This window comes from Triturus cristatus, chromosome 2_2, assembly GCF_964204655.1.
Source record: "Triturus cristatus chromosome 2_2, aTriCri1.1, whole genome shotgun sequence".
NCBI classification, from domain to species: Eukaryota; Metazoa; Chordata; class Amphibia; order Caudata; family Salamandridae; genus Triturus; species Triturus cristatus.
In genome coordinates this window covers 1,163,403,497-1,163,418,125 of record NC_140582.1, presented here as the reverse complement: position 1 = coordinate 1,163,418,125, position 14,629 = coordinate 1,163,403,497, and the positions used below count along the sequence as shown (strand labels likewise).

The 14,629-nt window shown below is 45.6% G+C and overlaps 1 protein-coding gene across 2 annotated transcripts in view; it reads right to left on the bottom strand.

Moving 5' to 3' along the window:
* The window catches only part of SIGLEC1 (sialic acid binding Ig like lectin 1), a 284,641-nt gene that overhangs the window by 99,403 nt on the left and 170,609 nt on the right, over positions 1-14,629 (bottom strand). For both annotated transcript variants that reach the window (XM_085642703.1, XM_085642704.1), the window contains exon 8: positions 3,911-4,165. In XM_085642703.1, the coding sequence (XP_085498829.1) occupies positions 3,911-4,165 (255 nt within the window). The remainder of the gene's footprint in view (positions 1-3,910; positions 4,166-14,629) is intronic.

Genomic DNA, 14,629 nt, shown 5'->3' with positions numbered 1-14,629 from the left:
TATTGTTTTTTTTTATTTTTTATAATTATTTTTATTTGCATTTCCAACACAAAACTTAATAAGCATGTCACATTGAATCGTCCACCACCTTCTACCCCACCACCACCCGCCGCCCACCTCCGCCAGCATAGCACAAAACATATCAATGCATTGATATAGAAGAACCCACCATCCCTGTAGGCATTTAGCTGCATCCAAGTCCCTCCCTTATGCAATAAGGCTGCCGTCCTCTTTCTATTGTTGGTGGTTTGTCGGGTGTTTGGTCAGGGTGGGAGGGTTTACCTGTGGACGCACAGCAGTAGCTCTGTATTTAATTTGAGCTCGCCAGTGTTTTCATGTTTGATTTTGTTTCTGGTCCCTTGCCCCCGGAAGGATTTTGTTTTCAGCGTCCTGGAGTTGAGCTGGATATTCCTTGCTGGACGACGTCAAGAAAGCGGAAGGAATCATGTTCCTTAGAGCTTGCTGCGGGTTGTTACTTTGATGACCTGGATTAGGATTGGGACACTGGCTTTGTTTTTTTCCCTCGGATATTTGCCTTGAACTGTGTTAGAAGGTGCAACGCTGGAATTCAGTACTACAGAACAGAGGAAGCCACGCCCCCTTTCAGCTCCTCCGTACTATTCATTTGTTTGGGTTTGCCTTTTTCCCTCCGTGACGCCTCTCCTGCAGCTACGGTCAGTGGCGTATTAGTGTCCCCTTTCTCTTGTTGGATCCCCTTTTTTTTTTTTTTACCCTTTTGTTCATTAAATTAGCATATAAGGGATCCTGTTAGGAATTTACCTTATTTTTACAGTTCTCTGAAACTGTTTTTTTCCCAGTTTGGGTTTTTCCAGAAAGGACTGTGTTGATTCGCGGACTCCGATTTGCTTACTTGGACTGCTGAACACAGAACTTAGTAGAGGACTTATAGAGGCTGTTGCTTTGCTCCACTGGGGTAAGACATTCCCAATTAACCCTGGTGATAGATTGTTTGGGTTATGGGGGGATGGGGGTTGGGTTCTGGCAGATGTTTATTAATTTTTTTCTTGTTTCTTTTCTTCTTTCTATAGTCACTCAAGTGCCCCCTGGAAATGGTCGTAGTCAGATTGAGGAGTCCAGAGCACTTGTCCCCCACCTAGGTCCTTATTGATTTCTTTTGTCTTTGTTGCCCCACCTTCTCCCATAAGTATTCTTCTATTTTCACCTTGTTATTATATGGGTGGGAGTGTTGAATGCGTGAGAAGAAGACTGGGATAACCTTCGTTCCTGCAGTGTTTAGTTGTGTATGGGGCAGGACAGAAAACCAAGCCCACGAACAGCACACTGCCCGAGCGAAGATGGATCCCTCTGTTGGTAGTTCTATCCCCCTAGAGGAGAGGGTTGCGGGGATGGATCCTTCTGTGCAGGAATTGATGGCAGCCCTTACAGTACTTCAGTCAGAGATGAGGGAATAGCGGCATGAAAACCAAGGGTTACACCAGGAGTTTACTTTATTTAAGGCACGAGAAAATCCATGGGGAAATGGTCATTCTGAGTCTGTCTGTTTTTACCTGATTGATGCCCCCACTTTTGGTGTAAAACTTAGAGTGCCGTGGTTGCAAACTCACAATCGGATGATTGACTGGGCCCGTCGAACGGTCACCTTGGACTCTGAATATTGGTTGCAGCATTGTTATCGGGAGGCCACTGACTGGGTTTCACTGTTGGTTTGTGCAGTGGGTAGTGTGGCGGATGGGGGCAGCCTTACACCACTTTTCCATTGTTATGGCATCTTGATGCTGAATTATGCTCAACAGGTAGATGATGGAAGTATTGCCAGAGAATGTGCTTGCTGTATTTGTTTCCAACTGGAAAATAAGTCTTCTAGGGCAAGTGTTGTTTCTACACTGGTCAGTCAATGAAAATGCACATTTTACACTGGGTGGTCATGTAAATGGTGGGGTACATAATGTTCAAATGTATGTTATCTGGACCACAATGGTCAGTTGTGTGCCTAGAGAGCAGGCGAGAATTTCACCAAATCGATTTCTGCACATTTAAGCAATGGCCACCCTTTAAGACCCTATGTAATGTTGAATTTAAAATTAGAATATAGTGGTCAGATGTCATGGGATTTGAACAAGTCTTTTGTCCAGAAGGAGGGAGGCTTTCCAATGTAAAGCCTTACATACATTCAACACAGGAAGCACACCCACTCTACTCATGTTCTGGCTTAAAACAACCTGAACTCAGACTTGTGAAGGCATCATCCAGACAAGGGCGTGAAGGTAGATGAACTCCAACAGTGCTGAAAGGGCATACTAATGACAATATACATATAGAGATATCTGTAATATAAGATAATATAACATAACATCACTTAAGATCCTTTGCAGAGATGGTGGCTCAAATGAAAGCAGTTTGGCCCAGCCTATCTGGATCAAGTTTTCATCCTTGACCTTTTGCTTGATATTTGCAAATCTCACTGCTGCCCAGTACAAGATCTGAGGCTTGTCCTTATTGCTTTTTATACCAAGGGTTTCATTGAATTCTACTATTTGTCATCGGCATAGGGCTTTAGCTGCAGCTACAGCTTCCTTGTTTTACGGGCATCTTGCGCCTCATCTTGCAACATCAGAGTGGTCATTAATATACAAACTACGAGGTGTAAGATCTTTTAGGGAGCATCCTCTAAACAAAATCCCCCAATAAATACCAGTATTTTCTATGCTCAGTTGTTGCCTTCATTCTCCTAGAAGGGGATATTTTTACCTTCAGATTTCAGAATGTAGTAACTATGCACCCATAGATTTACATCTGTGGGTGCAGATGTTATACTGTTTGGTATTCACCAATATTCCCAATGGTATGCTTGGAAAAAGGCTTCCATACTACGGGAAATGTCAGATGACTCTTCCTGTGGTTCCTGTGAGTCCAATGCCAGCTGGGAAGAGTTCCTCATGTTGTTGTTGTTATGTTGTTATTATTTTTATAAAACGCTTGAATACCCAAAGGGCGTCTTGGCGCTAGCTGAATGCCTGCCAAAAGAAGTAAGATGCTCCATACATAGCAGAGAAATGAGCACCGTGGGAGGGGAGCCCGCTGTACGAAGGCACACTTTTTTCTCCCTAGAGAAAACATTTTTCCTTGTAGTAAATGTAGGGGTGACACTTTCGACTTGAAACAGGAGTAAATCTCCAACCATTTCCATAGTGGAAGAGGGTCAGAAAGGAGCTCAGGAATGCCCACACATGTTCATGGTTGTGAGTGTCGACAAACTCATAAGGGAAGTCACGCCTGGGAACACCCTTTTCCAACTCTTTAATGAGATTTACAGGGGCAGATTTATCTGAAGGGTCATGAACAAAATATTCTATTTGTCAATGGAAATACTACCATTTTCTAGTGCAAATTTTACAGCTTTCCCTCTTTTAAATTGTACCAGTCACCCAGATCTTGCTGAATGATCTAACTTACCATTGTCACTATGTTTGAAAATCATTACAATTTGACGGAAAAGTATAAAATAAATATAATATCTTAAGGCAAGTTCACCACATATTTGATGGAATTCCAAAATGTAATTCCAGTTCCAAGTACTTTCATAGCATAATATTTGGTTTTCTCGAAGCATCATCAATCAATTATTTTCAAAATATTTCAAAGAGAAATTTTCCAGCCAAGAAACTCATTGATGTTTCCATTATCATTATATTCATCAGTCATGATGGCTGAAACAATTTCTGATAATTGTATTCAAATCTAAATGCCTCTCAGTTATATTGGTTATTGTAATGTATTTGAGTTTGTTCTGTACACAGTCTATATGAGCATAAAAGTAACCTTTACTAAGGCATTTGGTATAAGGTATAACAAATTACAAACACATTCCACTTTTTTTAAGTAAAGGAAGAATTTCAATCAGAAGAAACCAAGATGCAAAACCACTTACACAACACGGTCAACATTCTCGGTGGTGATGTGGCACTTTCGCCTTTGTTCTCTGATTTGCAGTTATAGGACCCGGCATCGCCACTTGCTATGGCTTCAAAGATGAAAGATCTCTCTGAGCTTTCCTTCAGCCATTTTGTGTTCTTGAACCAGATGTATCGGGATCCCACATGCTCATTCATGGTGGCCATACAGGTCATGGTTACCATATCTCTTTCACGCACTTCAGCGGATGGCGAAATAAGTACCTTTGCAGCTGTGGGAGAAGGAAGTAATTTAAAGAGATAGGGATGCAATACAATAAGCAGAACATACCTCTCTAACAATACTCTATATTCTAGTATTCCATATGTATTAATTGTCTTATAGGTCTTCCGATCTATGATCATCATTCTGGCAAATGCAATCAACATTGAACATGGGACCATTCTCTATGATCAAGTCTAATTTCAGGATCCTTGTGTACAGAATAGGATCCTCAGACAATGCCATCCATAAATTGAATATAGTATCAAGCAACAGTATGGCAATTTTTTCTATTACTAGGTTTAGGAGTAAAGGCAGACTATAGCTTGTAAATTTGTGGGTGTTTAATACCTTCTAAGGTTTTTCTGCTCTACATGCACACATGCATTTACAAGATATGGACAGAGAACATGAAGAAAGGAGGTGAAAAACATCAGCAAACTACCCTATGATTCATGGTGGTCAAGGAGAAGGGATTTTGCCACCTGGAAATATATAAAAATTGAACAGGCTAATGCCCATTGCTGCTAAAGTTACTCATGTGGAACGACTGCCTTGTGCGCTATGCATAGGTGTAAGTCAACTGGAGGAGTAACACAAAACAGACACAAGGATGAGGTCACGGGATGAGGGGCTTCTGAACCCAAAACTACGGATCACCACACGGGATTTCCTTAGCCAGCCATAGGGGAACATTGAGCACCACACACTGGACTCGCAACAAAGTGATATCATTTTATAAGTCTGCTTATAAATACAGCCCAGTAGATTGTCCTTGGCTCTTAGGCCAGACTAGGTTTGGCACAATTTACCAGCTTACCAGAAGAAACAGACATTCTGTGACTCACGCATCTCCCACAACTAACCTGGAAACTATTGGGTAACTATTGAATCCTACCTGACAATGTTAGTAATACATACATAGTAATACATGTTAGTAATGTAGGGCCCGATTAACAGAACTAACTTAAGACAAAATCCTAAACTTGCTACCATTTTCATATTCACAGAAGGCACTTACTCATTTTGGTATTCACAGAAGACACTTACTCACTTCGGTATTCACAGAAGTTAGGAGTCCTAACTTTAGGACTCCTAAATGCCTTCTGTGAATACCGAAAGCTGATCCCGTACCCGAGACTGCTCTTCAACCGATCCTGCTATTTTAGCGTCATCCGAGTGACTTCATATCGAGGTCCTTTTTGATACATACATTTACTTCCGTACAGCCCTGATGAGTCACAACAGCTACACGTTGTGACGAAACACGTGTCGGCTGATCAATTTTCTTTTGTATATTGCACTGAAACTTTTCATTAAAAGGAATCTTGCACGCAACACACCTGATGTCGACCGGTGTTTATCCATTATTAAGAATCTGTCCGACTCCTTCTGGCATTTACTGAATACATACAGGACCAGCTAATTATCCATACGTGTGCACAGGATCTCATTTTCAGTAATTTGTTATTGTTCTGATCGCAAGCACCCATGTGCCACCTTGGTGCCAGCTGTTTGGCGTAGATGCGCCTTCTGCAGTACCTGAAGTCTCTCTCAGACTGGCTCTCACACAGACTTTATTTCCCATCATTACAATGTGAAAACACGAACCTCGTGGTCTGTTGTGCCAACACTTTTTCCCATTAAAAGGGCCGATAGAACAGACCAGGGCTGTATGATGACCAAAGGACGAGAGCTCTAGGCTTTCAATTACAATAAAACCCATCTAGGAAAATCCACCCAAGAAAATCCACTTGGAATACCATTCAAGTGTAAACCATGAAGGTTTCTTTAAAAGTTAAAGAAAAATTACAGTAGGAAAAAGGCAAATGGTTAGCATCAGCATTCAGCATCAATCAAAAGTTCAATATTCTAAATATAAAGTCATAATGATTGTCTCTGGGAATATGCAACAGGTTCCATACTTGCCAACTTGAACACAAATCTCACTGTCTGAGAAAGGGGTTCGGTTTGAAGGTGGTGGGGCCTCATGCCCAAGAAGTACTTAAGAGGCACTTTTGCCCCCACCCTGTCCCCAAGCCCCCTCCTCCAAAAACAAAAACAATAGCTTGTAAAGGCTGGTGCTGAAGTACTGGGGTGTTTTCAGCCCCTTGATGGATGTTGACAGTTCAAAGCCTTAGAAAACGAGCTATAAATCCACTATTTACAGTGGTTTTCAGATCATTTTCCCTGCCACAGTGTGAAATCAGCTCCTCATTGGGTGACCATGTTTTTTGGAGCTGATATCGTGTCACACGATGGCAGGTCTGAGGCTCTGAAATTATTCTGAGGATAACTCAATAGAGACTGTGTCATGAAGCATACCTCCAGAAAGACCAGGGGAAAGTCTAAGTACAAAGTAAACAGACAGACTAACATGGAGTCTGCTCTCTAAGGAAAGACATATTCACATACTTTCCAGTATGTACCTCTTATTGGATACAGTGCAAAAAAAGGGAATTAGGTAGCTACGCTCAGTGTCACTCCTCTCTCCTTTAGCCTGTGAAGGCGGGACGATCGATATGAGCAACCACCTCCCCTCTTGCCAATAAGTTGGAAGGAAGGAGTGGTGCCTCCCGCACTTATTAATACCAGATTCTCTGACCCAAGTTTCACCTGCATACAAAACTAAGGTGCAACCCTGAGTAGGACAATGTTAGAAAAAGAACAGAAGTTCCCTCAGAGGAAGTTTAAACCTAAGCTCCCTTGGCTAAATGATTTAACAACAATCAAATTGTGTATATACAGTTACATTTAATAACTGCATGAACATTTCCATGCTATGCAACAAACATACTATATCATGATGAGGTGCGCCAACATAACAGTGCAGTGAAAATGAGTGGTGAAAAAGGTGAAGAGGATGTGTGCAGTGCTATATACAAAGCATTAATACAATACTAGGAGCTGTACAAATACAAATTGGCACAGCAGGACCTACTCTAACAATACAGTATGTACATAAATGTAATTGCTATCAGTCCAGTAGTGTGGTTGGTGACGTTTCGAACCTAAAAGGCATTATTTAATAAGGTCATCATCAGGACCAAACACATGGTAGGAACCAGTTGTTGGATGATGAAACCTGTCAGAAGATGATTTATCTTTAGGTCTCCCTTTGAGTCAGGACAATAAGCGGTTTTATCCAACTATTAGACAGTATACCGCCAAGGGCTGATATCATGTACCGTCAATGGGTCTGCTTGGCGCGGCTTGCGCTGATTGTGGGCGGTATGGCAGGCGATAGCTGACCTGGAAGCTGTCAGCCCTGTCAGTTGGCATGCAAAGGTAAGGAAACACATACAGAAAAAAATCAAATAAGAGAAAATGCAGTAAGAGAAATACATAGGAAAATGATGAGCACGAGAGTGAAATATATGTAAAAAAAAGTAAGGATGAGAGAAAATAGATGAGTAGCTATAAAAGGGGAAAAACAACCAGGGCAGAAAGGGAGGGCGACAGGGAGGAAGCAAACATGAAAGGAAAGATGGAAGAAAGGTGAAAGGAAGGATGAAAAGGTGAGAGAATGACCGATGGAAGTGTGAAAGGATTGATGGAAGAATGAAAAGTTAAATGGAAGAGTGAAAGAATTAACTGGTGAAGGTGTGAATGGATGGAGGGATGGTAGAATAGGCAGATGGAGAAGTGTGACTGTGTGGATGGTTTAAAGGCAGATGAATACATCAACATATTGATAGGTGAAAAGATGGATGGAAGGATGGATGGATGGATGGATTGATGGACGGGTGGATGGGTGGTTGGATCGATGGGTGGATGGATGGATGTCGGATGGACGGATGGTCGTACGGATAGATGGATGGGACAATGAGTGGGTAAATGGAAAGGTGAAAGGTGGACAGAAGGATGGGTGAATAAATGGAAGGCTAAAAGAATGGATAGATGAAGGTGGGTAAAAGGAACTCTTCTAAGGATAGTTGCATTTGCTCACTTCACACGCTCAGTCTGTTTGGAGCTATGTTTCAAGCAGGGGATAGTTTACTTTTCTGGCTACTCCCTTGGTTAGAATCATGGTAATCAAGCCACTAAATAAGAGCCCTGCGCCAGCCTGAGCCAAAACTCCTGTCATCTGAGTTGTGTGCAACTAACTTTAACTAAGAAGGTGGAAGATATTGCACTAGTTTTCACCAACCATTGTTGGCGCCTTTATAACTCCAGTTTGGCACTTTGCCACTGGGTGACATTGGTAGGTAGGAACAAAATCTCTGCCTTCCATGTTGCTTTCCGGGAGGAGGCTTAGTCAGCTCTCACCCAGGTTCCACCCTAGACACATTGTGGCTTTGCTGCACCACCCATTGCACCACCAATTCCAGCATCTTTAGCACTAACCATCATAATAACTAGAACCATGGCATTAGTCTAGTGGCCACACATCCTGCACCACTTTCCAGCAGCACCTTGTCCTCCCTGCATCATTTTAATCAGCTTCAAGTTTCTTCATCACAGGCATCCATGCCAAATGTCCATTGACTACAGTCAACACAACTCTCTGACCTTCCTGGTCAGTGTCACTGACCTTCCTGGTCGGTGTCACTGCTCTCCCCCACGCAGCTCCATCTGTAAGGGTCTGCTCTTGAGCCAGTGCTCCCGAGCTACTCACAAGGTAGGTGTTCGAGATCCTCTTCCACCCGCAGGCTCCTGCCTGCGCCTCATCCCTGGTGGTCTAGTGAAAAGCACCCTGCTCTTCTGCTACACTGCTCTGTTCTGTGTCCTTTGTCTTCTCTTTTGCCTTTTTTCTTTTCTGCCTCTCTTTCTCTTGCCTCTTTTCCCACATTGCCAATTTTTTCTCTCTTGCCTCCTATCCCTAGTTTCGCTCCCTCTTCCCGCGCTCCCCGCCGCTGCTGCCCCTGCGGCCCCTCATCCCCCAGCATGTCGCTCCTGCCTCCAAGCTGATCGCCCTCCCCCTGACCCCTAATTAATGGCGGCTGCTGCGTGGCCTCATGTAGCTGGTGCGCCAAAGGTGCGCCAAAGTCAAGCCAGTCTGCGCCTGTCCATGACCCGACCCCAACCAACACAAGGAACCCTGGTCCTCCAACCACGTGCCGCTACAACCCCAGCACCCTCCACGCTCTCAACCCCGGACTCAACAACAACTGCCAGCGCTCGACACTGAGAAACACCCAAGGCCCAATCTCCTGCCGACACTGCTGCCGCACCTTCACCCATCTCCGGACCCAAGCAGCAGCCCCCAGCTCACCGGATGCCAGCGCACACAAACCACTGAACTGCATCCTCCTCAATCTACGCTCCCTGCACAGACACGCCATAGAAATCTGGGACCTCCTCAACACTCACACTCCCGACATTGCCTTCCTCACAGAGACCTGGACCAACGGCAGCTCCGCCCCCAACATCGCAACCTCCATCCCTGACGGATACAAGTTCCTGAAGAAAGACCGCCCCACCCACCCAGGAGGGAGCCTCACCATCATCCACAAAAGCTCCCTTCGAATGACAACCACTGACATGGACGCCACCTCGCCCCCCCATGGAAAACATCCACTTCCAGATCCAGACCAACCCCAGAACAACGCTCCGTGGAACCCTCGTATACCGACCCCCTGGACCCTGCGCTTTGTTTACCAACGTCATCACCGACCTCATCGTACCCCACGCCCTTGCCTCTGCAGACTACACACTACACGGAGATCTAAACCTCCACCTGGACAACCACGATGACCTCAACACAACCGCCCTCCTAGAAAACATCACCAACACAGGACTAAAGCAGTTTTTCTCTACCCCCACTCACACAGCAGGACACACACTCGACCCCGTCTTCGCAGGAGGAAACAGCATCTTCTTCAGCCACTCCACGGAACTCCTCTGGACTGACCACCACTGCAACCACTTCTCCTTCAGAAAACCCACCGCACACAAGCATGCACGGTGCATCCCATGCAGAAACTGGAACAAAGTATCCAAAGAACACGTCACCTCTGTTCTCACCTGCACTTCACCCCCAACTACGTCAAACGCCAACACCATGGCAAGCAACTTCCACCAATGGATTGCCAATTGCACCAACACACTCGCCCCCCTCCAGAAGACTACAGGACGACACAACAGGAAAGCAAACTGGTTCACCACGGCACTTCAAGAATCCCAGCACCCCTGACTGGAAAAGATGTGGAGAAACAGTAAAACTCCGGAAACAAACACTGCCTACAAAACAGTCACCACGGCTCGCCACCAACTCATCAAATCCACAAAGAAGAATTTCCTCCAAGACAGAATCCTTTCCAATGCCCGCAACTTCAAGGAACTCTGCTCCATCATACAGGAATTTGCCAAACCCAACAGTGAGACAACAGACATCCCCCCTCCCAAGACCTCTGCAACAGACTCAGCTCCTTCTTCCACCTCAAGATCAAGACACTCTACGATAACTTCGAAGATCAAGGCCTCTGCAACCGCCTCAACCTCCACCCCCAGCAACCCCACCCAACAGACCCTACTCACTTGGACCCCACTCATGACAGAAGACACCCTAAAGACCATGAAGAGCGTCCACTCCTGAGCACCTTCAGACCCCGTCCCCCACACATCTTCCACAGGGCCACCACAGCCATCGCACCGAGCCAAGTCAAACCATCATCTGCTCCCTTGAGACTGCCACATTCCCCGACAACTGGAAGCGCTTCGAAGTCAACCCCCTCCTGAAGAAACCCTCTGCAGACCCGACGGACCTCAAGAACTTCAGGCCCATCTTGCTGCTTCTTTTCACAGCCTAGGTCATCAAAAAGGCCACCAACACCCAGCTAGCATACTTAATTGAAGCCAACAACATCCTAGACAACACCCAATCCGGATTCCACAGCAACCACAGCACCAAGACCGCCCTCCTCGCCGCCACAGACTACATCCGCGTTCTCCTCGACCAAGGCCAAATGGCAGCCTTCATCCTCCTGGACCTATCAGTGGCCTTCCACACCATCTCCCACCACAGCCTAGCCACCAGACTACACGACACTGGCATCCAAGGAAAAGCCCTGGACTGGATACTCTCATTCCTCACGGGCAGAACAAAGAGAATAAGACTCTCGCCCTTCCTCTAAGAACCGACAGAGACAAGATGCGGTGTTCCCCACGGATCCTCCCTCATTCTCACCCTCTTCAACGTGTACATGGACCCCCTTGCAACCATCGTAAGAAACCACGGGCTCAAAATCGTCTCCTACTCCGATGACACTCAACTCATCCTCCCCTTCACCAAGGAACCCGATTTCACCAGGCACAACTTTCAAGAAGGGATGATGGAGAACAGCTGCCTGAAACTCAACTCAGAGAAACAGAGTCCTCATCCTTGGCTCCACCCCCTCCGCATGGGATGACACCTGGTGGCCCCCTGCCCTCGGAAACCCACCCACCTCGACAGACCATGCACGTAACCTCGGCATCATACTAGACTCATCGCTCACTATGCATCGCCAGATCAACGCCATCTTGTCCGCATGCTTCAACAAACTCTGCATACTAAGCAAAACATTCAAATGGATACCCCCCAACTCCAGGAAAATGGTCACTCATGCCCTCATCACAAGCAGACTCTCTGCAAACTCCAAACTGTCCAGAACACCGCGGCCAGACTAATCTTCGATATCCCATGGCGCAACCACATCATCCAACACCTCCGTGACCTCCACTTGCTCCCCGTCCAAAGAAGAATAACTTTCAAGCTGCTCACACACGCTTACAAGGCCCTCTATAACACAATACCTCAACAACTACCTCTCCTTACATACCCCCTAGAAATACCTCCGCTCCTCCGGCCTCGCCCTAGCCACCGTCCCACGCTTTCTACAGGAACAGAGCTGGTGGAAGTTCCTGCTCCTACCTCGCAGCCAAGACCTGGAACGGCCTCCCCCTTCACCTCCGGTGAAGCCCCACACTGCACCAATTCAGGAAAGACCTCAAGACCTGGCTCTTAGAATGACCCCAACGGACCTGCATACCCCCTCCCCATCACCCCCAGCTCCTTGTGACCCTGATGGGTGAGTAGTGCGCTGCTCAAATCCTGATTGATTGATTGATAACCACCTACTGAGTAATCATTGCTGCAGAAGAAAGATGAAATTCTAAAATGAACTTATTAAACATCTATCCTGTATCCTCTGGTCCAGACCTCACCATGTACATCGTCATGCCAATAGGACTCATAGTGACCACAGTCATAAGCATTTTTCTATCGCCGTAGACATTAATGGATGCTTACAATAACCCTTTAGCACAGGGCTATAATCTTAATTTCCTACTAGATTATTAAAAAGTATTTATTTCTGTTTCACCCCTTCCCATTTTAGCAGTCCCTATACATTAATATTCCTTTTTATTAATTCACTCTATTTTTTGAATACCCATACTTTGTGCACCATACTCTTTACGAGAAGTTGATTTTCATTGTGCATCCTTTCTTGCATCCTGATAGACCTGGCATCCTTGGCGTGGTTTTCCCCTAACTTTTTGCCTTCAGACTTCCTGTTTTTGATGATTTTGATTTTGCTGGCCTTAGGACTTTGTGGACTTTACCACTGCTAACTAGTGCTAACGTGCTTCTGCTCTCGCCTTAAAAACATGTTGGATTGGTTTATACCCAATTGGCATATTTAATTTGCCTGTAAGTCCCTAGTAAAGTGGCACTGTCTGTGCTCAGAGCCTGTAAGTTAAATGCTGCTAGTGGGCCTGCAGCACTGATTGCACCACCCACTTAAGTAGCCCTTTAAACATGTATCATGTATCATGCCTGCGTTGGTGCGGTTTTAACCTGTCATTTCGACCTGGCAAAATAATCCTTTTAGTGAATAGCTGGTTACCTTATGAAGAACCAGACCCAAAGTGCACAACGGTGTAGCCTATAGGTTCCTATACACACCTTTTAACAATGGTTTGCCATTAACTCGTAGCAAAATAGACATCCATCAGTGCTGCAATTGTTTTATTAAGAATGCAACAAGACAATGCTCATGATTCAAACAAAATGTTATTCCCAGCTGGGATTTGTGTATTTCTCCTAAACAGTCACACACAATGGGGAACTTAGGTGTGACTGGATGGGACATCACTGGCAGGATGGGGGGAAGAGTGGGACCCAGCCACACTTGCACTTGAATAGGCTGTGTCCTGTCTCCACACAAAGGGCTGCATACCCCCTGTAGTTAGTCTGAAGCCAGGGCCAGGATGGCAGGGCATATGTGAGCATCAAAGGAATGTCTCTAGAAGGTTCTCCCTACTTGAAAGATACAACTGGGTATATTGGACCTCAGACACTACTACTTCAGTACACTTCTGCACCTGTGGATACTCTGCCAGGTAGAAGGACTGTTCTTCTGCTTCAAGGACTGCCACTCTGCTGGCTATTGGTCTGAAGGATCTGCTGCCCTGCTGTGTTGACATACTGCCTACTGTCATCTTGCCTGGGTGAGAAGGACTGAACCTGCATCTCTTGAACCCAGAATGATTCCAAGGACTAGTAGAGTGGCTCCCTGGTCTGAACTCTCAGGAACATAACAGGCTTCCAACCACCTTTCATCTGCACCTGATCTCTGCCATCTATGAGTCTGCCCTGCCAAGTGGTGCCACCCACTTCCTGGACCCTTGGAAGTGACTTAAGATCCTCTGCCAGTCTGTGGATTCCGGGGGACCAATGCATCTCCTCTGCTGCATGGCACGAACCTGAGCAGAACCAACCCATCATCGCTGCTGTGTGGATTGGACCGATTGCAAATTCCTGCATGTCTTCGCAGCCCTTTGGAATCGACACATCGTCCCAACAGTATGACGCATCCTCAGTGCAGGATCTCACATCTCTCAGTGATGGCAGCCTCAACGACAATGCCAGACTCCGCATTGCAGTTTAGCAACTTTTCGAAACCGACCCATCGCTCAGACTATGAGCTGCATCCTGAATGCCGGACTTCACATCACAAGCCGCATCAAAGGGATTCTCGACGATGCAAGACCTCGAATCGCAGCCTTGCTGCATCTCGGAATCAATACATTGATTTGACTGCAAGACTCATCTTAGACATGGTTCCTCTCAAAGCTCCGCAATCCATGATTTAAGGTCGTAGATTTGTAGTTTTAGTCTTGTTTTATTTATAAAAATAAGTTCTATTTTTCTAACTATCCTTTTTGTGTGGTGTTTTCATTAATTACTGTTTGAAGTGGTGCACAAATTCTTTATTCATTGCCTTTAAGTTAAGCCTGACTGCCCTGTGCCAAGCTGCCAGAGGGTTGAGCACAGGTTAATTTAGGGATGGCTTGTGCCTCACCCTGACAAGGATTGTGGTTGCTGCTTGACCAGGGCTCACACCCCAGTCAACCAACTACCCAATTTCTCACACATCCCCTGCGTCATTTTTTAAGGTTAATCCTTGAACCCAGACATGCTGAGGGAACTGTGGTATGTACATTTGATTCTCAGGACCTTTTACAAAAATCAATGTTTGGTGATATT